Here is a 26,347-nt window from a genome sequence, read left to right on the forward strand (position 1 = left end):
CGCTACCCTGCACCTCGTGACATTTAGAACTATGTGACACACACACACACACACACACACACACACACACACACACACACACACGGAATGATAATTATATGCTTCTACACCTGTGCAGTAATGCAACATAAACATAGCTATAGTGCTCATACATGACACACAGATTAAACACAGTATGCACACAGTCAAATTATTGCAAGACAAACATTATAGACAAATGCAGCACACAACACACAGCAGAGTATGTCTTGTCACGCTTAGTCAATGTTTACTTTGAGCAAAGGAATATGGATATACTGTGCTCAGTTCTCTGTTTTAGTTCCTGATTCACACCACTGAGAACACAGGTACAGCTGTGTATTATAAGCACTTCATGAGCAGCAAAAACACCTGTTGGAAAATTGCAATTTACCAAAAAGAAAGACCCATACGCACAAAGTATTACCATGCAGAATGCTTAGTCATCTGAGAGTTCCCCATGCACATGTTGACAAACCTCCCTCTGAGTGCAGACGAAGCAGAAAAGAATAAAACGCAGGAGGAGAGGGGAAGAAAGACGAGGAGAGAACGGGAGCAGCTGTGAAGAAAGATTCTGAAAAGAGATTTTATTAAAAAAGGGACAGTTGTGTATGTGGTACTTACATTAGTTCGGCTTATTTGAAGCTATTGTTCTGCACTTAAAATGATTCCACCTATTTGAAGCTAATGCACTCGCAAGATTCTTGCTGTTCGGAGTCGTGTCCTCGTGGTTGTTTTGCACTGTATTGAGAGTCGCTTTAGACAAAAGCATCAACTGAATGAACTGTGAAGTAATGTTTATTGTAAACAGGGTGGAGCAGCACTGAAGTGTGAAGTCATCCGATTTCTGGACCTTTTTCTCTGAAGCAAGTTGAGACGGGAACACACACACACACACACACACACACACACACACACACACACACACACACACACACACACACAGTCCGTGGATGCAAAATAAATCACACCCTCTGAGACTTCGAGGTTTACGTTTAAGGACTTTCTACTGACTTCATTTCCAAACATAAGCTGCTTAAAAGGCCTGAATTTAACCCACGTTCAACATTAATGGGAGCCAATATAACCCAGACTAAGAATACATCCTGCTCAAGTAATGGTACGTTGCACTGCCTTCCCAGAAAAGTGCTAAATTCTTCTGTTTTGGAGCTAAACACGCTTGTGACAAGTAAATAACACTCGAGCACGTACAGCAACAGATAACAGCTCGACAGTAAACATTTCCACTCCACTGAACAAGATCCAACAAGCTCACACAGTCAGAAGAGTCACCAGCAGCCACCACCTGACTGCTTTTGCACGTTTTTCTTCTTCTTTAACACACTTTACTGTTTCAGGAGAAAAAAAAAGAAGTTCTTTAAGACTATTTATAAAAGCAGTGTTTTCACATTCCTAAGCAGAGCATGTTTGTCCTTTGCTGAGTCAGCACTGGCTCTAATGAGCTCGATTTGCTTGGTCATATCTTGTTCTGAAGGACAACAGTGTGGGAAAGGATATTGCACACAGCTAAGAATGGTGTGACATCTTAGCCCATCTACAAAGAATATATATACAGTATATATATTTATATATATATATATATATTATATATATATATATATATATATATATATATATATATATATATATATATATATATATATATATATATATATATATATATATATATATATATATATATATATATATATATATATATATATATATATATATATATATATATATATAGTTTACAGCCCACATACCAGAAGGACAATTCAAGCCAGACTCTTAAAGAGGGACACATTCCTCGCCCGTCATCTCACCTGTCAGTTTTAAGGGCCAGCGGCCACATTTAGCACGCTTTTTGTTAGAGGTAAGAGGTTGAAAAAGTGGAATGGCATTGTTGATGCAGTGCATCATTTTTAACGAGACAGTTGGCCGTTTTGAAAAGCGGTAATACGCCACCACGACATAAAACAAACTCCAAAAACAGGAAGTATCTAAAAATGTCAGATAAGGAAACCATGACAATGATTGTAAAATGAAATGGATAACAAGACTGGGCAGTTATTACAGACATGTATAGGTAAGAGACAACTTTTGGTAACATAGCTTGCATAAGTAAATGTATGGTATACTTTCTCATTCCCTTTGGCCAAAGAATGTTTAAAGAGTTTACTTAAAGTACGCAATTCATTGTCAGTTTGATTATTTTATGTGGAAATGTGCATATACGTGTCATATTGTGTTATGAAATCGATATTGGAATAGAATATGGATAATACAGAACAATGTTTTGTGTATGCAGTTTTTGAGTTTATCAATTATGACTTACCCATGACACCGTCATGTTTCAAATTTTGCAACTGAAATACATACTACATTAATGCTATCAAGATGGATTTGCTAGTAAACACATTGTGTATTGCATTTATTCTTCAAGGGGGAAAAAGGCAAGATCATACAGTTGTGTAATATATAGATAAATATTCACACCCTATACATGTAAAACTATTTATAGAGCAAAGAGGAAGCAGCACGATGCATATCAAAAACATCATCAAATCATTAAAAATCAATTACATGTGGTCCTTGTAGACACACAGGGTGTAATATGGTCATTAAATTCCACAAGGCCCATTGTTTAGATTGTTTGTGTGGACTGCATGCCATCTTGGATTCCAGAAGAAGTATTTATGACAGTGCAGTTATCTCCCTGCTCTAATAATATCCTCAGGGTTGACCCCCACAGAGGTTAACTGCAGAGGGACCTGGTATACTGCATGTGGTTTGACTATCTGCATGCGTAAGATGAAAAAACATATGCATCCACATACATGTACAAACACTGTTCATGGTGTCAGTGTCTGATGGGAGAGTAGAGAGATGACCAAATGGGACAAGGACTTTGCAGGAATTATCTCTCTACTCCATTCCAATGGAAGGCCGCCTACTTCCTGCTTCCTGTCCTGTTGTCAAGGCGATAGTTTGAATAGCCAGCAAGTTGCTTGTATATAAATACCAACAGAAACAGCTAAGAGTGTCCGCCTCTCCCTTCTTGTGCTCGCATCCCTCTTAAATGTCATTTAGTTGGAATCAACACATAGATGAAGAAATGAAAGAATGTTGAGTGGGAGAAGAAGTGTGGAGGTTTGGTAAAGTGTGGCAGAGAGAGAGAGAGAGAGAGAGAGAGAGAGAGAGAGAGAGAGAGAGAGAGAGAGAGAGAGAGAGAGAGAGAGAGAGAGAGAGAGAGAGAGAGAGAGAGGCATCATAAAGCCAAAGTGTTAATTCATCAATCTTTTCATCATGTGACAAATGGAAAATGAGTCTCGCACCCTGCACCACAGAGCCATTAAGAACATATTTATTACTGCTTTTCATGCAGGGACCAACCTTCACACATTCTAATAACACCAAATCCATAACAGGGGAGGTGATATTTAACTCACATTTAGAGAAAAAGATTTGGGGATAGATGTAATCCTGGTGGAGAACAGAGCAACTTTGGTTGGAAGTTTACTTTATAATATCTAATTAAAAACGAGATCAGTATAAGTCATGAATGGGTACTTATTTTGGGTTGCCAAGTTATGAAAATTCTCTCCGACTGTCTTTAGCTCTTAAGTTTGCTCTAATGGACTGTTTGACCTCTGACAGACTCAAACTGTCAGCGGCCAATTAGCTTAGCTTAGCACAATGCTGGCAAAAGCTTTTGGAAATACTGTCCAACAGCAACACAATCCACCTACCAGCACCCCCACTAATAAACGTGTCATACCTTGTTTGTTTAATCTGTACAATACCAAAATGTAAACGTGACAGTTCCTCATTTTACGAGGTGAATTGGCACGTTTTACATGACTATTTCCAATCCCTGAGCTGTTTCCAGGCAAGCAGCTGAGACTAGAAGACAAGAAGTCACTGCACGCAGCCAAAATATAGTCCAGTTTAAAATCCTCTTTAACATTGTTGTTTTTACGCTGTGGTCATATAAAGATGAAACAAGCATGACGTACTAGCTTTTTCCCCAATGTTTCCATACTTTGTGCTAAACTAAGCTTACTGGCTGCTGGCTGTACGCTTTGAATTAAACAGTATTAATCTTCTCATATAACTTTCCGCCAGGGCATTAATAAGGATATTTCCAAAAAATTACTCCTTTAACTTTCACAACATTCATGTATCTCTGAGATAGCTGGAGGAAGAAGCAAGCAGGGCCAGGTGCGTTTGTTTTAGTTAAAACATTTCCATCTGAGGTTTTGAAGTAAAAGAAGATGAGACATGCTGTAGTTTATGTTTTTGTGTTAGTAGCTCTGTTCCTGTAGCAATGCAAGGACCCATGAGGGACCCATGAGGACCCATGAGGGACCCCTAAGGACCAATGAAGGACCCGTGAGGGACCCATGAGGGACCCATGAGGACCCATAAGGGATCCCTAAGGACCAATGAGGGACCCATGAGGGACCCATGAGGGACCCGTGAGGACCCATGAGGGACCAATGAGGACCCATGAGGACCAATGAGGGACCCATGAGGACCCATGAGGGCCAATGAGGGATCAGTGAGGACCCATGAGGGCCAATAAGGGATCCGTGAGGACCCATGAGGACCAATGAGGACCACTGAAGACCAATGAGAACCCCATGAGGAACCATGAGGGACCCATGAGGACCAATGAGGGACCCATGAGGACCAATGAGGGACCAATGAGAACCCCATGAGGAACCATGAGGGACCCATGAGGGATGAGGACAGGTCACCCAAAAAGAAAAATCTGCACCCCCTATCAATTGCTTGCTTAGTTACCAAAAGTCTGATTCACTGCCAAACTTTTTGTAATCCGTGTGGGACGGCACTGCCATTGGTCCACATGTAAAACGATCACACATTCAGCAGTCCTGTCTTTTCTGAAGCCGTTTTCTTTATCACTACAATTGTATTCTTACACAAAAGCAGGAAGCATGCTAGTGATGTGGCAGTAATCTGATCTAATCAGAAAGGTGGGAACTTGCCGTGTACGGGATACTGCTGGGAGTTGAGTTGCACTCACTCACTGCATGACACCTAAACTAAATCTTAAATAAATGCCTTAAACTGTTTACATTTCCAATATAAACAAAGAAAGAGACAGACATTCCACTCTCACTATGTATGTCATCTCCTTTTCTCTCCCTGTTAAAGCAGACATATTTTGAAAAACTCGCTTTTTCAGTGCTTGTGCAACTAACTTCCACAACAGGGTGTGAGAGGAGGGGGGGCAGAAGGCACACACACACACACAAGCCAATCAGAGCAAACTTTTGGGCTTTTTTGATGAACGGGGTCAAAGAGACTAAAACTACAGGTTTGGGACTAATTCAGGTATATGCAGACAGACAGTATGTAATAATGTGTGATATTAAAGCATGTAAACATGTTCTACTAGCAGAAAATCTAGCCATTGTACTTCAATTTGATTATTTTACGTTTGAATTTGCATACATTTGCCATATTGTATTTGATATTGGGATAGAATATATCCAACAATTAGTCAGCAAGAATGACCACCATCATCACCGCTTATCTTAAGTTATACTGTCATAACTGCTCTTCATCCCCTCTGAGCCAGACGTCTTCATCAGTGATCGCCATCGCTTAATTGTCACGTCTGTATCGGTGTATTGGTTACATTTGTCATAGCTCCTTCTTTCATCCCAAAAGTGTCATAAATGCTCTCTGCACGTCTGCTGATACTCCATCTTTTGTCCCTCTACAATTTGTGTTCAAAAAAAGTGTCAGATTCTTGAAGAGAACAGCGGGGGCGGCCTGAGAATCTACAGTATGTCAACATCAGCGGAGGTGCTGTCACTTATTACCCATTGAGTGTTCAGAATAATAGATGCATCATCTATTCCTGGATGTGTGGTAACAAGTTTGACATTTACAAAGTACTGTGGCGAACACAGTGAAGGATTTAAAATCAACGTAAAGACACCAAACATACATGGACACACTATATTTGAGTAATTGACGACCACTCACACACGTACAGTACATACAATAAAAAGATAACATAAACTTAGCTTGGCATTCACAGATCGTGTGGTGCCAAGCTCCTCGTGGCGCAGATGGTACAAAGAGAGAAGGAAAGAGAGAGAGAGAAGATAGAGGGAGGGAGGGAGGACGGGAGGAAGAACCAATGAGAATGGTCTGTGACACCTCTTTCTCTGCCCACACTAAAGCTGCCTATTATCTAATCCTTCACACCATGGATAGGGGGGATTGGGATGGTCAGATAGGCAGAGAAAGCAAAGACATACAGTTGATGCCAGAAAAAGAGAGGGCGCAACCGCCAGAGTGGCGTTCTGCTGGCGGTAACACAAGGCATCATTGTACTGAAGGAGTGATGGAACTGCTCTCTCTCTTTCTCTTTCAGCCAGGCTTGACTCAGCCCCGCCAGGGCAGCCAAGTCAGAGCCAGGAAATTACCAAACTACTACTTGTGTACTGACCACTTAAGTGAATCTAACTCACCATGATTATAGTAGCAGGAGAGAAAGAATAGAAGACATTTGGGCTCTTGAAACGGTCCATCCCTAACTCACCATCTCCACCGAAAAGATAGTTTGGGGGGTTTTTGCCCGGGTGTTGACAAAGTCCCTTTTGATTTCTGCTGCCAACACAATACACTGGAGCTGAATGGAATTTGCATTTGTGATGCAAACAGCAATAAATAAATATTACGTTTTTGAAAAGTCTTTCAAGCGACAATGTGCCAGTTAATCCACAGAGACGGCTGTGAAGGGGTTTAACTGGAACTGCTTTTTAAACAAACAAATACAATAGTTCCTATAATAACAAGGAAGTTCTGTGGATTATTCAGAATAATGTAAACATTGTTTCTGGGGAAATAAATGCCACTGTTGAATAGATATTTCTTTAATCATGTGAGCACCACAAGCAAACAAGATGCAACTAATGATAAGAGGTCAAATGTCATTTTTGGGTGAACTAACCCTTTAATGTAAGCTAGAAAAGACTTTTACATGATAGTCCTGGACCTCAATACCTGAGAATGTATAACACAGGATATGAATAAAGAATTTGTATGGGGCAAAAATAGAGACACAGAAGAAGGTACTAATGGCGGTCTGAGCGCCAAATGGCACAGTTGTATCTTTCACCATGTAAATAAATCACATCTATTTTTGCATCTCATGAACCTCTTTTATCTTCTACAGTCGGTCTTCAGCAGTAAAGCAATGCTGTCAGGATAACTTGAACTAGATTTAAAACTTGTTATCCATAGAGGTCTCATGATAAAGCATTGAGAAAGTATGAACCATACCCTTCCAGTGTTAGCTATGAACGGGTCTCATGATGCAGATTGACAGTGGAAGCTGCAGAAACGAGGTTTGTAATGTTTAAATCATCATTCAGAGCGTGGTTGGACACTTTAAACAGAGTTTGCAGGTCTTTGACAGGGCTTCACCACATGGCAGGAGCATACGAGACAGAATTCCACATCTGGAATAAATTTGCGATACTAAATCTGCCTGCCAAGCGAAAGATATTTCAAATCCTTCCTGAGAAGCAGCAGAATATTGAATAAAAGTAAAAAAAACAACCTCTTGTTACATAACTTTAACTAAAGTACAGCAGGTGGTCTCCCACTGTCCAGATTAATGATTGACATCACAAACTGAGCAATGTAGCATCACATGGAACGGATCGATATGGTTAAACACACTGAAATAACGGTAACCAAGTTAATTATGTGAGCTGGCACCACAACAGTAAAGTATTAAGGTCGTGCTCCTGCTACTGTCTGTGCAAAAGGAAGAGTGCTGAATGCCAGAGGTCAGTGTCGTGTGTATTCGGTTGCAAAGACAACAGAAGAAGAGAGAGGAGACGGGGGAGAAAGGAGGAGGGGGGGTTGATATGAGTGAGGATCTGAGAAAGAAAAGCAAGATATCTCCAGTCTTCACATGACATTCCTGCTGCAGCAACTAACTTCCACAACAGGGTGTGAGAGGAGGGGGGCAGAAGGACCACACACACACACACACACACACACACACACACACACACACACACACACACACACACACACACACACATCTACACCTTGTCATATTAAATGCATTTTTAGATTTCAAGAACTGCACTCAGCCCTGTGATGCACACATGCAGGCAGCAGAACATGTAAAGGCAAATTCAAACTCAAAACATACTGTACATTCTTCTTCATGATCCCGCTGACAGCCCAAACCTAAGGAGTGTCACAGAGACACATATCTCCCCCAGTCCACAAGGACACAAATAGAACAGAGCAGACAAACGGAGAGGGAGACATTACTAACCTGCTCTTTCTGTGGACGTGGAGTCCACATGTTGCTTAGTATGATCAATCCACTTTGGCTTCACTGAATGGATACTATACTAAGACACACTCTCTCCAGCTGAGCAGACAACAAAGTGTACAGCAGCAGCAGCAGCAACAGCTAGTCCTGAGCTCCTTCCTCTCTGTAACTCAGTAAGAGCAGCTGAGGAAAAACTCACAGAGAACTCACTCCAACTCCTCAAGAAGGGCGGGGTCTGTGAAACTCTAGACCAATCAGAGAAGCGGGTTCCTCCCACACGCTTCTCTCATTGGTTAAAAAAAAGTTGTGGACTTTTGCTGAAGTAGGAGGAGTCCCTTGGGGAGAAAACATTGACACTGGTCCTGCCTACATCATTTCACACTTACTTTCTCTCTGTTTGTTACTATGTTTGTTTCTCCATCTTTATGTATGTGTCAATATTTGTGCTATACACGTGTTGCTTATTTATGAATATGTTTAACTGCCTGTGCCTTTGCATGTATGTGTGTTGAAACTTTTTAATCTTAAATGGCTGATCTGCACAAGTCACAGAAACATAAAGTGGTACAGTGGATTGTGCTTTTCAGATTAAAAATCCATATGGATTTATGAAAAAGAAAAAAACAATGTAGATGTAGTTGTGTGAACCTGTGTGTACACATGTGTGTGTGTGTGTTCTCGCTGAAAGAGCTTTCATCTAATGAAATGTACCCTGATATCACACTTAGTACAAAGCCATTCATTATGAGTCAAACACTCATACACATCCTCAGATCTCTTCCTCCATCTTGTGGATGAAAGGATCTACTGCGCCCCTCACACGCCACACACACAGTAACTGCCAAATGAGTACAGTTATTCCTTACAACAGGGACTTTACCCTGCACTCTACAACCACACCCTGGAAGCATAGTTCAGACATCATGACATCCGAAACACTCCCCACACTTTACCAACTTTAGCAGACACACTCCAGAATTACATGCACATGAACCGTAGCGAAACAGGACTGACGCAGTAAAGCATGAACATGTATTGCTTGTACACAATACACAGCAATGTATCATAAAAATATCAAACAGAAACCTCTGTTTCAAATACATAACACACAGTTCACAGCCATAAAAAGACAGAACAGAAAAATCTCTCCTGACACTAAAATACAGCCGTGACATTTCAGTGGAAATAACCACAGTTGCTGTTATTACCTCCTGTTGTCCCAGAAACAGAGCAATTTTGCAATTTCATCTGTGTGCGTAGTAATTCCAGCTTGTTTGGCTATTATGATCATTATGAGTTGTTATGAGCATAGGCCCACTGAAATGTAGTTATATTACATATAACAGATTTTTCCTCTCACACACACATACAGTACAGTGAGGACGCACACACGCTCTGTACGACCCCAGCCAGATACATACCAGATGAGATGAAAGAGGCTGTGACAGACGCAAATGTCCTGACAAGCGTCCTGCTTGTGTTCTTTCGACTGTTAGGATCTCTCTCGTTCTCTCTTCCTCTATTTATTTATCTCTCACTCTTTCTCTCCTGTCTTTCTTCCTCCCTCTCTCTCTCTCACACACAGATCATGGTCATAAACATAATGGCATCTGCTGGCAACCAAAGCACAAAGGGCAGAGAGATAACAATATTTGAAGCATGAGGATCACATCAGTGGAGTAAAAATTCACACGGATTTTTGATAGTGGTCATTTGTCTCAATGGTGAGGCCTGCATTAAGCTGTCAATGCAGCCATTCAGAAAATAAGCAACAATGTTTGTCAATCTTACAGTCTTACACGTAGCCTAGCATTTCATCATAGTTGACCTTGTGGAGATAGCAGGATTTCCAACAATGATAATATTGTGTTCCTCCTGGTCAACGCCCTACAAGTCTAAAATGCAGTAATGTTAACTACATATCCGGTCAAAATTGAGTTAATCGACATCTTACTATACCATATAACAATCATTATTTCATATAAATGTGTAATTTTGAGGTAAAATATAAAAATGTATAAAATAAAAGCATGTAAAAACCAAACTAGAGTGACTGCACTGTGAGATAGCAGTGGCTCCACTTTTACCTGCTTCCCATAATTGAGTTTGCGATACCAGACAAATAAAGCTTAAGCTAAGTCTAATCAAAATAAAGAAGCAATGTAGCATATATAAATGTGTCATGCTAATGTAACCCTGTGTAGTCTCTGACTCTAGTGATGCACATTTAATGTGGTTAACCTTTAAATCCCGTATTCAAATGTACAGTTTAAGGGGGTCACGTGATCAGCTGGATAAAATGGCCGCATAGATTGAACCCGTTGCTAATTCTGTTAATGTATACCGTTGAGACAACTTGTTTTTAAATATTTTAGCCAATGTGAGTATCTGATTGAAGGCAATGTCTAGACCAGGGGTTCTCAACCGAGGCGGCAACGGCCCCCCAGGGGGCGTTCAGAGGACATTGAGGGTCGCTGGAAGTAATATTTTAGAAAGGGGGGGCGTTCACGTGTCACGCGAGGTAATTCATAAACACATGCAAAAAATCTACTCCAAAAAAGTAAATCCAAATCTAGTCAGATATAGAATATAACCGGTGACTGACTATTTTTCCTGACCACGGTCAGGGTCCTTGAACACAACACGAGCGTAACGTGTCATCACGTGGTCAGGTCATGTCAAAAACTTCAATATTAAACGAGACGGTCATTGACATCAGCGAACGCAGCATGGCGAGTGTAACTAAGAGAAAGGTGGATGCGGAATGTTCCAGGAGAAATGGACGAACGATTATTTCTTTGTGGAAGTAAAAGGCCAGTGTGCCTAGTTTGTGTGGACGCGCTTGCGGTCATGGAAAAGGCTCTCGAGCTGCATTACAGCACGAAACATGCCAAACTGCACGAGCTGAAAGGACGAGTCGAGTGCGTTTGAATAAAGTTAACATTGTGTGTTTTTATTTTTATTTTGCTGAGCGATAAAGTGCTGCTTGAAAAACAAAAACAAGCGCCGTCCCCCTCAGCCGCCACTGTTCGAAAGCATTAATGTTATTCCATGTTATTCATTTATATAAGTCAGAGGTTCAGTTGGACAAGAATAGATCTGATGCCTTTCTTGGTCAGCTGGACTTACCACAGTCCATCAGACAGGGTTCATAAAGTCAAGGCTAGCTGCTGATAATGTGAGACGTCTTCTCCATATAATAGATGCTTCAGTAGACAAAAAAGACCCGGCAGCAGTGCTGTCTCTTGATGCAATGAAAGCCTTTGACAGACTAGAATGGTCCTTTCTGTGGTCTGTGCTGGAGAAAATGGGTTTTGGTAATGGCTTTATACATATGGTCAAGGTGCTGTACTCTAATCCCTCAGCTCTGGTGCTCACTGGGCAATTATCCTCCGCACTATTCCCTGTCTCTAGATCTTCCCGCCAGGGATGTCCACTGAGCCCAGCACTTTTTGCACTCTCCCTTGAACCTCTAGCCCAAATGAAACGGCAATCTCCTAATGTACTCTGTCTCTCATGACACTCACCACCAGGTGGCGCTATACACGGATGATATTCTGGTTTTAATGGAAAATCCGACTCAATCTATGCCTGAATTATTATCTATTTGTGAGGAGTTTGGTTGTCTCTCTGGCTTTGGTATTAATTGGTCTAAATCTCATTGGAGCAACAGCAGTATTCACCACTCGAGTGACATATATGATGACGGGATTTGCGCTCCTTTCAAGAAATTAAGAACGCGTTCAATCTGCCAGGTAGCTCGTTTTTCTTTTATTTGCAGCTCAGATCTGCTCTCAAGGCACATGGTGTCCCATGGCAGCAACCTTTACCCATTCATCCTCTTTATAAATTGTTTACCGTACAAGGAAACAACAGGGGTATGGTGTCCACACTGTATAATTTCTTTTTGTGGATGCTTCCTACGATAACCTACTGCTGGACAGAGTATGGAGACGTGACTGTCCAGTTTTAGACCCTGTTTTCAGTTGGGAGGGTGTTTGGTCAAACATAAAAGATGCCTCTCTGAATCCTGATCACCAACAGATCCACTTTAACTATATCCACAGAACATATCTAACCCCGCGTAAACTTCACTGCATGAAAATGATAGACGATCCCTCATGTAGTTTATGCACTATGAAGGCACGTTCATTCACATGATGTGGGACTGTCCTCCAGTCGCACTGTTCTGGACTAAAGTGGCTTCTGGCATGTCACGTGTGCTTTCAGTGACAGTGCCGGTGACTGCCTGTTAAATGATCTGTCCAAGCTTGAGAGGTGCATCTTACTAGCTGGCCTAACGGTTGCTAAAAAGATGGTTGCGGTTCGATGGAAGCCTCCTAATTCACTGGGTCTTTGCATCTGGGAGGGAGGGTTGGGTTTGTTTTATTTGGTTTTAATTTATTTTTATTTGTCTATTATTTTTTAGCTTACTCTGTATTCTGCATTTTGTATATTTTTGCAAGTAATTGCTGTATTTTTTCTTTCTCTTATGTACTTTAAGTTATTTTCTTTCTAAAATGGTGCTCTTGGTTGTACATGTTGTGTATTAACATCAATAAAAATTTGATCACAAAAAAAAAAAGTACAGTTTAGGAACAATATCAAAGACACAAGAACAGAATATACTTTTCAGCATTTTCTGCATCTTTGACATCTTTGTCCAAACACTAAGTGCATCGAAATGTAATTTTAAATGTTTTAATAATGTCAATGAAAATGATTAACAATCAGCCTAAAAAGGTATAAAAATGAAAGTTTTACAACCTACATGCTGCACAGTTTTACAGAAAGCATTTAAACCTGTTTCTGTAGTCGCTGTGACAGAATAGCCAGTCATCTTGCCAGTTATTAAGTGGGTGATATATTCTAGTGGGAGTTAACTAAGTGACTCTGCTTTAACCTCGTTACACAGTATGCACACATATGGCTGAAACATTAATATTCTTCAAACTGTATGAGGCAGTTTTATCTGACTAAAACTGTCATTTGCAAATAAAACCATCCATGGCTGTGCCTGTAGTTGTATTGAAGACAAACATCTTCGTAACATCATCTTTCAAGTTTACGTGGGACTTGTGCTTCTGCCCTCCTCTAGTGCTGAAAACAAATAATATTCTTTAAGTGTCACATCACGTCCCCTGTTCTAATACCGCAGAGGGCAAATTGGAGCCTTGATTTAAATCTTGCCAGATAGGATCTTATAATTTTATGCTGGTGACTAATTGACCCCTACAGGGAAAATATATGTTTTACTTACCTCCTTGCAAGATCGGCTGCAAAGACACACTTTCGGAGCTGATGGTTATTTTAGGTCTTGCTCATGGACTCCCATTTGGAAGAATTTCTGAAAGGTCACTTGTTTCCCTATGCTCTCTGAAAGACTTGGGGGTAAACAGATGTTCTCAAACCGGTGAGAACGAACCCCCAGTCATCAGTGCACTAAAGTACCTGCAGGTGGCGTTGTAGCACTGGGCTCACTGTAGACTTCCACATCACCCTCCCCAGAGCAGCACCACTACACCTGTATGATGATTTGCCCACTTGGAGTCTGGATCCACACACTGGATATGCACCACAACTAGAGGAGCAGATTCCTTCGTCTTTCTCAACTTCTCAGTTCTACTTTATTCTACATTCATTTCATTCCTATTTGAATTATTATGTTGACAACGCGTCGTTCCTTCCTGGTTCTTGTGACTTTTATAAAACTGTCTCCGTTCCGTCATACTGTATTTGTTTTCACTGTGGTTGTTGTTTATCCGTTTGTGCTTGGCCGAGTTTGAGCTCCGGTGCACTTTCCAGGAGAGATGTTCACCGCTGGTGCCGCATCATTACGACCCTGCCTCTGACTCACGGTCACATGCTGCCTAGTGCAAGTCGTCTACCGATTCACTGTTTTGTTTTTGTCTGACGCGCAAACAGGGACGCGCTGCTGGTGATGGGAACTCTGTGGGACTCTTTGGTGCATGAAGGATTCTCATGCTTCATTTTCCCTAAAGCACTCAGCTGCTGGTGGCTCACACTGACAGAAAGGACGCGGGAGATAACTTTTTAAGAGGCAAAAAAGATAATAGATGTTTGTGCTGTGTGTGTTTTTTTTTTGCTGCATCTGTTTTGATTAGAATAGACCTCTGCATTAATTTCGGTTGGTGATGTGTGGCTTACCATATATCCAGCATGTAATTTGTTTTGCACCTGACACGCCATGTGTTTCATTCAGATCGACCTATAGCCTCATGTTTGTGTTTGACTCTGGGGAGGACTATCTGTTCCCTGGAGGATCTCTGAAGTTCATTGTCCACTCAAAATTGTGACTAAACAGGGTTTACACAAGCTGTGTTTGCAACTTGCGCAAGGATCTTGATTTTACGCACGGCTGCCAACCTCTGCCATCCACCTCCGAGGCTCAAACGGTGATGATGGGAGATCGCTCGGTGTGCCTCTCCCATAACTGCAGCCTGGAGGAGACCCACAACGCAACAAGGAACGCTGACCTTGGCAAGCCTCCTCTGTATTATTACACAATCCCTCTGCTCACGGTCATCACCATCGCTTGCACGCTTCTCTTTCTGGTCGGGGTGACAGGGAATGTCATGACCATTTTGGTGGTCAGTAAGTACCGGGACATGCGCACTACTACCAACCTGTACCTTTGTAGCATGGCCGTATCAGACCTGCTCATCTTCCTCTGTATGCCACTGGACCTCTACCGTATGTGGAGGTACAGGCCCTGGCGGTTTGGGGCCGCACTCTGCAAGCTCTTTCAGTTCGTGTCAGAGTCATGCACTTACTCCACCATCCTAAGCATTACTGCTCTGTCAGTGGAGCGCTACCTGGCGATCTGTTTCCCGTTACGTGCCAAGGCTCTGGTTACCAAAAGGCGTGTTCGTGCCCTCATTCTTCTCCTCTGGACAGTGTCTCTAATGAGTGCCGGGCCTGTGTTTGTCATGGTGGGAGTGGAGTGTGACAGCATGTGGCCAAATTTCAGTGCTGCAATGAATGAGACAGGCTTCTCCCCGGAGGCCGGGGACACCCGGGAGTGTAAGATTACGCACTACGCAGTGGAGTCAGGCCTGATGGGGGCCATGGTGTGGTTGAGCTCTGTTTTCTTCTTCATGCCGGTCTTCTGTCTCACAGTGCTCTACAGCCTCATAGGCCGTCGGCTGTGGCAGAGACACAGAGAGACAAACATCAGCTCCCGTGTGGCTCACCGGGACAAAAGCAACAGACAGACAATCAAGATGCTGGGTAAGTTTGGGGAGTGCGCAAATTACGCACAAACATAACTTAGTATAGAAAAAAATGTTTACAAATATATTTAAGCTTGTTTACAACTTTATTACTTCTCTTCTGATTCTTCCTACAATCTACTCCTCTTCATCCTCCTCCCCCACCTACTCATCTTCCTCCCCTCCTACAGTGGTGGTGGTGCTGGCCTTTGTCCTGTGCTGGTTGCCGTTCCATGTGGGTCGCTACCTGCAGTTCCGCTCTCTGGACGCGCCGTCCCCTCTGCTGACTTTGTTGTCCGAGTACTGCAGCTTGGTGTCCGTGGTTCTCTTCTACCTGAGTGCCGCCATCAACCCCATCCTCTATAACACCATGTCCTGGAAATACCGGTGCGCAGCGGCGCGCCTTTTCGGCATGACTGACAGCCAGCCGCCACGAGGCCGCACAGCCAGCACCATGAAGGGAGACGGCTTGAACGGCTGGACGGAATCCACAGTTAGCTTCTAAACGCATGAAGTGTCTGGAAACAATTTGAAAGACTATCAGTCATAACACCAACTCAAAAGCCGTTATTTCTGTCAGGCAAAAAAAACTGCGAGGCACTTGCCTTTATTTGACTGGGACTAAAAGAAACAGTGGGTGAGAAAAATGTGAGCCACTAACAGCTGCAAGTTTCTATCTACTGTCAACATGCATTAATAGAACTTCAATTATTTTTTCAAACGGTTCATTTTCTTGTTCAAGTGCCCTGCAGTATTGATCAACACACTCAGCAGCATTTCAAAAGCACGACTGGTGCAGTGCAAAAATACACACCAGCCCGAAGTGCTTATATTGATCCAAATGTGAACAATGTGCATGCCCATATACTGTACATGCACACATATAAATATAATAGACATCTACAATTGCCTTATATTATATTCATACTCTGGATGACAAAGAAAGCACTGTAGAACTTGTGGCACTGCTCTGTACTCCTTCAGAGAGGGGCAGAAGTGCAGTGTGTGTGTGTGTGTGTGTGTGTGTGTGTGTGTGTGAGAGAGAGAAAGAGAGAGAGAGAGAGAGAGAGAGAGAGAGAGAGAGAGAGAGAGAGAGAGTATTTGCATGCATGTTTTGTGTGCCAGCTGTCATGTTGTGGATGTGATTTCTGTGATTTGTAAGAGCGAGTGTGAATATGTAAAAATTCTAAGTCACTGTTATTAATATTTTGAATGCCCTGTATCTTGGAAATTCAAGTCCATGCTTTGTTGATGCTGCCAAGAGGAGCCAATCAAGGTTAGAGTTTGATTGATTTTGATTTGAGGGATTTTACAGAATGCAAACATTTTCAAGACATGTTTCATTATGGCTCTAGTTTTTGTAATTATACTTTATTCTTGTTAAATGATCAACATTATTCAAGCTGCAGGCCCTTGCTACTTAAAAAAAACAATGTACATGAGGAAGGTTTGATTAAATGAAGGATTTAAGACATCTCAGTTTGGTGCATTAGACTAAGAAAGCTGATTGGTGTTACTAAACACTTTAGCTTTAGAGTTTTGTGAACTGTGCTCCATTGAAACTTTGTCGATTTCAGCCATCAGGTGCGCTGATGTCAGTTACCTCCATACAACATACAGTACAGGGCTTTTTCTCATTATCACAGCTGCGTCAGTGCTAGATAACGCTAGTAAGTGATGAAAAGTGTCTGAAGGTAACTTTACACACCTGTATAGAAGTACAAGAGCTGTCAACCTGGAGTATTAGTTGCCCTGTGTATCATCTTCGGCATGAATTTGTTCCCCACTCCCAAAACAGTTCAGTGTGAACAAACGGACGGACTTCTTCAATGGCTAAATCAAAGCTATATTATGTATGCCTTACTTGTGTTGTTCATTAAATCGGCAAATGTTTTATTTTGAAATTGCTTCAAATGGGTTGCCCCAAAGGAAGCAATTTTCAAGGGTGAACTTAAATAGAAACATTCTAATGTGCCAAACATGCAAACCCATACAACACTATTCTACAAGAAAGTGTTTTTTAATTGCCCTTCCTTTAAGTATGTATAAGATAAAGCAACAGAGGGGGAAATGAAAGTGATTTCATTTGGTAAAGTCTCTAAGTGATGATGTTGTGCTTGTAAATAGATGTGATGCTCAACGCTCAGATGGTTTCAGCAGTCCAAATCACCGCAGCAGCCTCCACCAATCTGCACTGGATTTCAAAACATGGCCTCCTGGCTCTGAAGAATGTATCTCTATTAATAAATGTTTCTGAAATGTACATACTGATGTCATGACATGCTATTTATTAATCTACAGGATGTATAATTAAAAGAGTAAAAATTCATATTTTCCTTTGTTTTGTTTTTTAAAGATGTCTGTGAATATCTGCTGCTGGGTAATGTATCCGTCCATGATAAAGTCTTGTAAAAGAAAAAAAAGTTGCTTTTTTTTGTAGACAATATTTGTATTGGGCGCACCGGTAGCTCACCTGGGAGGGGGGGTGCCTCTGTACTAAGGCTGAGTCCCTGTCTATCTAGCTGTACTATCCAATAAAAAGAAAAAAGAAGCAAAAACATCTTTATAAAAAAACAAACTATATTTGTATTCTTGTATATCTCTAGTGGGCTAGTGGTACGCCTTCCAAACAAAACACTAGAAGGTCGAGAGTTCAATACAAGGCTGCCACCATTGAGCAAGGTACTTAACCCTGAGTTGCTCCAGGGAGACTGTCCCTGTAGTTAGTTCAATGTAAGTCGCTCTGGATAAGAGCGTCTGCTAAAATGAAAAAAAAAAATAATAATTCTTCATGTGAATTGGCACACACTTGACAATCAAGTAGCTTTTAGTCTCCAACAAATATGAGATGCAAATCGAGAGGATTGTGAAACTAACCTTGCCGCTTAAAATAAACCTTCCACCCACATCAAGCGTAATTGAAGGAAAGACTGTAGCGCTTAGACTGAGCTGCACCTTCGCAGGGCCTGTAATCTTTGCCTTATGTGATCCTGCTATAGCCAATTAACTGATGTAAGTCTCAGTGGGGTGTAAAACCAGTCGTTATATTGCAATGTTAACACAGCAGTGTGTTCTCTCTCATCTCAGCTGGCGTTGTATAATTGTGGCCATAAGGCTCAGCACCACTCCATCCCGTAAGACAGCGGGCTCTGCCGCACTGGGCTCAAAAGACGCCTCACTCACCTCTGAGGTAACACCAGGTAGCTATCTGAAGAAACCCCTCTGAGTGCAACATGTTCAGCACATTTTTGTGAACGTCTGTGGGAAAGAGCCAAAGAATAGAAAAGAATGTTTGAAAGAAATGTTTAAAATCCGAAAAGTAATGAAGCGACTGAATGAAATAAAAGCCGTGCTGGTAACTCACAGAATATGATTAGTGGGCGGATGATAGGTGAGGAGATGAACAGGTGTGAAAGAACAGGGATAAGAGGTCTCTATTAAAAAAAAAAATGTGCGACGAAAATAGACAATAAAACAAAAGGTGAAAGAAGAGAGGTTTAATTAAATTAATGACTCAGACATAATGATAGTGTGTTTAGGTGTGGGCTGTGCCGTGGGGAGTGAATAAGTTACTTTTAGACAAAGAGGGGGAGGTTGGGATTGAAGAGGAGTTGACGTCTGTGCCTGCACATGCTGCAGCCCCTTTACAGCTGGTACCAGTTAGCACTAGCTGTTGCTAACTGGTACTAGCTGTTGTGCAAACAGATGCAAGGGATGTAGGTCTACACCATGACAAACTATCCTGCAGGAAGCATCCAGTTTCACAAGGCTATAGAGTCTACAGCCATGCTAGTGGCTCTGCGAGGCTGTACTGTCAGGCACAGTGGTGTTTTGAGCTGAATGCTAACATCTGCATGTTAACATGTTCACAATGACAATGCTAACATGCTGATGTTTAGCAGAGATTTTTTTTAAATTAGCACTAAACTGAGGCTGATCCACTAATCCTTCATAATTGGTCATAAACCAAAATGTAGAAATACCACCTGATAATGGCACTAGATAAAAAGTTAAGGGATCACCAAAGTTATTAAGTCTCATCCTGAAGGAGACAAGTATATCTGTATCATCTAATATATCCCCATTGATGTCAGCAGATAGTCTTCACACCTTCCGTCCATGTTCTTTAAGAAGTACACGGTCTGCTTTTCTTTTGCTGTAGCCCATCTGGTACAAAGTGTGACAGGTTGCGTGCTCTTTATTGTCCTGAAGCTGTCCACCAAGCTATTAACTTGTCAGACTCGTGCCCCAACTGTAGATTACACAGCTATAAGAAGAACATTTACATTTCTTCTCCTTCGGGATTTGCAACTAAAAGAGTTTACTTACAGTGCACTTCCCGAGAACAAAGGTTTCTTATATTGTCGCAGTACTTAACTTAAGAAACGATAAGGGTGAGATAGTGGAAGACTTGTTTTGTTGCCGCTTATTTAATTGTTCAATTTCGACACCACTTTAAAAAAAGCTTACGCTGGATCACCACAAAATGTCAAAAGACTATTATTCCTGTTGTCCTTGGGCCTCTGCAGGGTAAAGGGGGGGGGAATTAAGCGTTTAGAGCAGAAGTCTGTCTTCACAGGGGACGATAGGGAGTGTGATTTACTCCTCTTGGCTATCTGGCGTAACGCTATCGAAGCCATTGAAGAGTAAATCTAGCACTGACGCACCGATAGTCCAGGTTAAATGGACACTCACGCACTTACTCTACAGCCTTAAAACTGTGTGTGATAAAAGACTAATTAAGTCTAATTGTCTTTAATTACATAAATTAGTCTTAGTGACATTTAAAACATTGTCGCCTGAAAGAGTTACAACTGTGTTGAGACATAACTCATGCTGTGTTCACTCTAATATTATAAATATTGATTACTTCTCAGCGATGTTTACAACAGCGCATTATGTATCTGATGAGTGGACTTATTCACTTATTAAATCTTGAAGATGAAAATCAATATTGCTACAGAACGGTTAAATGTCAGCAGAACAGTTTATGCATTGACATTTGCAAGACTGTTAGTTTCAGCTGTCGTGTGACACAGGTGACATACACAGAACTATATGTAGAGCAGTGTATGTGTGTGTGTAGAAGTGCTGATGAATAATGACACACACACAATAAAACAGACAGGTGCAATCAAAGTCAGAAAAAAATCAAAACATTTATTGGGCATAAATATATTATATATACGCTACCGATACAGTTACGTCTTACATACATAGGGTAGTATTTGCAAAAATCTATACATTAAAATTGATATGGCAGTTTCTTTTATATAATGCATATGAAATTGTCTAACATTTACAATACAAGAAGAAATGCATGAATTTCTTTTTTTTTTTTTTCTCAATTCGTAGACCGTGACAACATTGGAATGTTTGTTTTTAAATCGTGAGGTAAAAATATGTTTCTGTTTTTGTCTCGCTTAAAAAATAGTTAAATACCTGTGAGTCTCTGTACGTTTCTCAAATCGCCAAATTCTCAGTCAAAATTCTCTACTTACTGTAAAACGTACAAAACATAAAAAAAAAAAAAATTAAAAAAACTGATCAGAAGGCACAGACGTGGGGTTGTTGGGCAAAAAATTGTCTCTCATTCTTGTCATACCTGCCAAACATGCAGGGTGGTGGATGGTGGGGGGGGGTGGGGGGTCTATAAAATCACCAGCATTTGAAAATAACAAAAACAAAAACAACAAAGTACATAAAGGGAGTACCCTGCCCACAAACACACGGCCTTTCAGTTAACACTGTGTTAACCTCGAGACTATACAACGCTAACATGACTCGCCTGAGCTCGGCCAATCGCCTCTGCTCTCCCACTCGGGCATTAAGGCTTGGAAAAGGTAATAAGGGGGCTGTAGGTGGGCAACATTACATCGGGGGGGGTTAAGGACAGGACATCTCACATATCACCTGTGGACTACAATGCAACATGCCAGGTAGACGCGCCATTAAGCACGTCTGAGAAAGGAGCCGCGCTCCCTATGAACTGTACTTCCTTTGTTGCCGTAGTTTGCATTCTGCAGGCAGCGAGGTGCCATTTGAGAAGCACAGAAACCGTGCTTCAGTAATGCCAATGTCACAGTGACGCCAACGACAGAATAATGCCAATGAATGTAACAGACGGCGTTGGCAGTAGTGTTTGGAACAGAGCGATGGACCTCGCGTCTCCTCTCGCTCATATTAACCTCATCAAGACTAATGCTCGGCATAAAAAAAGTGCTTAAACTCTGTTAGTCATAATGTATTACCATCTCATTCTATAGCTCTATAGATATCTCTGTATATCATCTCTTAGCAAAATACTGGATACAAAATACTAACTACTGCTATACCAGCACTAGCCTGAACAAGGAATCGTCAATATTATTATTGTCATCATCTGCCTGAAATCATCGTATGATTGTTTTTGCCTTTTTTTATTAATTTTTTTTTACCTTTCAGTGTGAAATCAGGTCGTGTTAAAAACTCTCATTTGAAAGGGGCTACACATTTCAAAATGGCACATTTTGCTTTACAAAACAAAAACAATAAAAGATAATATGAAAAGAAGCATAATCACAGATCAAGTTAATGTTTTTTTTTCCTTTTGAGAGAATAATAATAACAATAATAATAATCGCAATGCTGTGTCGTTACAGAAAGAACATCACAGAACCCTTTAGACGACTGCAAACGCAACATCTAGTGGACACAAGAAGCCTGCACTTTGGCAATAAAACAGTAAAAAGATATCAGAAGCTTCATTATAACACTAATCAGGAAGAGAAAAAAAAAAAAGCCAAAGGCAGCCATGTTTATCCCAATACAGATGACTCGAACTGACCCTAAGGCCTTGCTTTGCTACATGTCTCTCTAAGCATTACAAGAACTGCTCGGCTGTGCACGGCCGCAACAGGAGATGAAAAAACAAAATACAAAGGCATTTGGTTACATGTTTGAAACGGCAATGATAACTGCAATGCATGGACTGATGAGCTACAGGTTCCCAACAGCTGTAAGAGAAATACTTAAAGGGTTACTGAGATAAGGAATGCTGGCCTTAATCATACAATCTAACATACATCCATTAAAACAAAAATTTAAAAAGAAAAAAAAAAACATGCTACAAGGAAAAAATTAGTATATAACTACACTTGTCTCTTTATCTTTAAACAATAAATAAATGAAGATTGCACTGTAATTGGCATGTAAAGTACTGTATGCAAATATATAGTATAAATAAAACCTAGAAAAAGAACTCTACCTTAACTTTCCCATCAACTTTGGCAAAGGTATTTTGAGCTAGTAAACCACTTTGCTTACCGACACATACAGGAGCAAGGCACAGCATTGACAGAGGACAAGATACAGCATCAAAAAAAATGGCAGAAGAAGATAAAAAAAAGAGAGAGGGAGGCAGACGGAGAGAGGAACAGAGGCTTTTATGATGACGAGGATGACAGCGATGGGGATGACAGGATTAAGTCTCCCCCTGTAAGGCCTTATCCCTGAGGTACGTTACAGGCTGCCAATCAGAGCTGGCCGGCGGGGCTAAAACTACACCCCCCCCCCCCCCCACCCCCCACGCCACTCTTCCATAACCCCCATCCCACCCAATCCTTCTCCCCCTGAACCCCACCTGACAGTAGTAGACATGTGACACATTAATCAAGCAGGTCAGGGTGACTTCTTTGGATCATCAGGGCATGTATTGGGCTGTACCTTGGCTTTGTTTTTCTCGGGTTGGGATTTAAAGGAGGTGTCAGGCGGGAGGTCAGGGGGGGTTACTTGTGTCAGAATGCCCTGTTCTGCTGAGTTGTGTTCTGTCAAAGGCTTGTTTGGTTAGTGAACATTAGTTCAAGTCCCCAGAGAACATGTCCGTCTGAATAGAGACCACAGACTTGCTACTGCTCTGATTACATGTCAATAAAGCACCTTTTTATAGAGAGCGAGAGAGAGAGAGAAGAGGGAGGGGGGGAGAAAGAAAGAAGGAGGGAGAGGGAGAGAGAGAGAGAGAGAGAGAGAGAGAGAGAGTAGGGCATGGGTAGAATGATGGGAGGGATCGAAAGCAAGAGAAAAGCAGCCAGAGCAAAAGGTAATTACAGATGATTATGGGCAGGAGAGGATAAAAGAGAAGAAGAGTCTTCAAACGTATCGATTCACAGACTAGCTGGAAGGAGAAACTACAGCTTCAGGACTGCTCTGGCGGCTGGATACATATTGGGGGGGGGGGGGTAAAGCTCAGGCTAACTCCTAACGGCTTTCCTGGTTAACACACAGAGCTCTGAGAAGCGTGGCTAGCTGGCAGGCCGTTAGCACCTCTCTACTAAAGCTACAGATAAATAGGCTGGAGCGATGTAGATGGTAGAATATGGAAGGACTGACCAAGAAGGGCCAATCAAATGCTCGAGCCCAAGCCCTTTCCTCTTAAGTTGCAGCCACTAACTATTCCAGCCCGGCTTCCTAAACGCTAGCGCCAGTTCATGCCCGACATTTGAATACCTACAAGGGTTCATGTCCTGCTGAACTGACCCCAGAGCTGCTGCTTGTGAGCACCGAGAGTCGACTCCTCCCCGTTCACACTGCACTTCAGACCTTACATTGCCATCACTTATATTACATCACTTTTATAGCATCATAGATATTTGTTATAATATATATTTATATATTGTGTGTATATATATTAGATTACTGGTTTTCCATTTTTTCTTAAGATATAATAAAATCACAGGATAGCAGCATCTTACACCACACATGGATTGCATCACTTTGGTAGCTGAATGAGTGAGTGATTGAATGTTAAAAGCTGAGCAGATATGAATTGACTGACAGTCTGTAGAGTAACAAACTGAATAATAAGGTATGAATGGCTAAAGCTGTGTAGGCCTACATTGGAATATGGCTGAAATGAATAAAGACTGCAGCAACAAAAAAAAAAAAAAAAAGTAAAGTACACATTGAAAAACAAAACAAAAAGTAAGGCAATGACTGTCATGAAATATACATGTTCTCTAATCAAATATGTTTTAAAAAGATACAAAATAAAAACATGCAAGTCAGTCTGACGAGCAACTGCTTTGCTCACAGCTATTTTAAGGCTTGATTATCAGTTTTCTTTCCCAACTAAGACAAGGCTTCCCTCGACAGAACTCCTCAATGATACGAAGACGACAGAGACGCAGAGAGAAAAGAGACCGAACTGAGTGAAGGCAGAAGACAACAGGAACAAGGTGAGGAAAGCCAGACTTGATACTTTGACTAAGAAAAGACCATACATAGCCTTAGAAGAACATCAGTTTGTTTTGATTTCATTCGGTTCTTTCAAAGACTTTTTTTCTTTTTTTTTTTTAAGAGTTTCTCTGTGATTTTGCTTTCTTTTTCTATCCTATAGTTAAAATTCCCTCACTTCATGAAGAAGTACTGTAGCAAGCAGGCGATGAGGATGGAGAATCCCGCGAAAATGCACACGATGAGCGCCGCAAAGCGCTCGTCGCTGGAGATCAGGCCGGCGCCTTTGCCCGGTTCCACGGGGCACAGCTCCCCCGATGCTGCCGTCTCCTGGCGACGCAGCGTGAACAAGGAGGAGGGGCTCAGTGGTCCGCACAGTTCCTGGCACGTATCCTGGCAACGGCGGCAGGCGCCCACGCGGAAACGATAGTCTGTGTTGCCCTGGAGACCAGAGATTTGGAACACGCCCTCCTCTCCCTTAAAGACCTGCGAGGGGAGATAAAGTTGTTTAACAGCCAGCTTGTAACACTATATATACTGTTTGTGTTTAATGAGCACACATTAATGTCACACTGTGCCTTCGAAACATATTCATTTAAAGAAACTCAATGCCCGTTGTTGTTTCCTGACGGTGTGCTCAGGAGTGAAATGAGTTGGTCGCTGTTGCTTGCACGCTTGTTTGGGTCACAGCGGGGCTCTCAGCAGGTTTACAAAGGGAACCCGTTCAAGTCAAATCATGAGAATAAACATCTGGTGAAGAAGATCACCCCTCCAGAGGGGACTGTACTGAGTCCTGTCTGTATCGAACAACACCTCGCTGATTGCGTCCCTTTTCCAATGAAAGTCGAGCACCGATCATTACAGGGCTGCCCTCGACTTACTCGACTAACAATCGTACGATTTTCTCGACTAATTGATGTGAAACTCAGTTTTTCCACAAAGAATCATGCACAAGCACCATTTTAAATCCTGTGTTCACCAGAGATTTGTTTATAAGTTTCTTGGTTAAAAGATCAGAATTACAGATTAATCGACTAAGTAGGGCAGCCAAGAGTTGTATCTGCTGCTAGTTACAGGAAGTAATAAAGGATTTATAAGGTTTCAGTCCTCTGCTTACCTACTTTTTTTTATTGGGACAAAATATGGTGCAAATTACGATCAGGAAATGGTTTCAAGCTATACCAATAAACTCCTTCACTAAAGGAAACTGATAAAAAGGTTGCAGACTTTAGTATCAGTTTAAAAAAGGTGACAAAACGTATCGTGGACCGCCCCGTCTGACCTGCTGAAATGTCCTGGGGCAAGAAAATGAATCAATATTTGCTCATTTCTTGTACTCCAGAGATCAGAAAAGGACAATCATATTATAATACCATGACAGCCAAAGGACACAGTATACATTTCAATCTCTTGACAGGTCACCTTCTTCTGAAGAAGCACAACCTGAAGCCCTCTAACACTGCTGGTCATTGGCCCTGCTCTACACAAACCCCAACACACACACACACACACTCACAACATCTATTGAACATGTGTCCGTCTT

At 41.6% G+C, this 26,347-nt stretch overlaps 3 protein-coding genes across 6 annotated transcripts in view; 1 reads left to right on the forward strand and 2 right to left on the reverse strand.

The window, feature by feature from the left end:
* The window catches only part of pld1a (phospholipase D1a), a 29,891-nt gene extending 21,369 nt beyond the window's left edge, over positions 1–8,522 (reverse strand). Inside the window, exon 1 of the mRNA XM_029460836.1 lies at positions 8,363–8,522. The gene's annotated coding sequence lies outside the window, so the exon portion shown is untranslated. The remainder of the gene's footprint in view (positions 1–8,362) is intronic.
* Positions 8,523–14,520: 5,998 nt separating this feature from the next.
* Positions 14,521–18,057, forward strand: ghsra (growth hormone secretagogue receptor a). Of its 2 annotated transcripts, XM_029461465.1 has the most exons (3): positions 14,521–15,406; positions 15,503–15,613; positions 15,786–18,057. In XM_029461465.1, exons 1-3 carry the CDS (start codon positions 14,782–14,784, stop codon positions 16,097–16,099), a joined length of 1,050 nt encoding a protein of 349 aa, XP_029317325.1. In that variant the 5' UTR covers positions 14,521–14,781; the 3' UTR covers positions 16,100–18,057. The 2 variants fall into 2 exon arrangements, with proteins under 2 accessions (XP_029317325.1, XP_029317324.1); XM_029461464.1 differs by having other exon boundaries at positions 14,521–15,613.
* A 6,791-nt stretch (positions 18,058–24,848) lies between these two features.
* The window catches only part of fndc3ba (fibronectin type III domain containing 3Ba), an 87,324-nt gene continuing 85,825 nt past the window's right edge, over positions 24,849–26,347 (reverse strand). For 2 of the 3 annotated variants that reach the window (XM_029460879.1, XM_029460881.1), the window contains one exon: positions 24,849–25,290. In XM_029460879.1, the coding sequence (XP_029316739.1) occupies positions 24,979–25,290 (312 nt within the window). In that variant the 3' untranslated portion in view covers positions 24,849–24,978. The remainder of the gene's footprint in view (positions 25,291–26,347) is intronic. The other variant, XM_029460880.1, reaches the window with a different exon arrangement.

The sequence above is a fragment of the Cottoperca gobio genome, chromosome 22 (assembly GCF_900634415.1).
Source record: "Cottoperca gobio chromosome 22, fCotGob3.1, whole genome shotgun sequence".
NCBI lineage: Eukaryota > Metazoa > Chordata > Actinopteri > Perciformes > Bovichtidae > Cottoperca > Cottoperca gobio.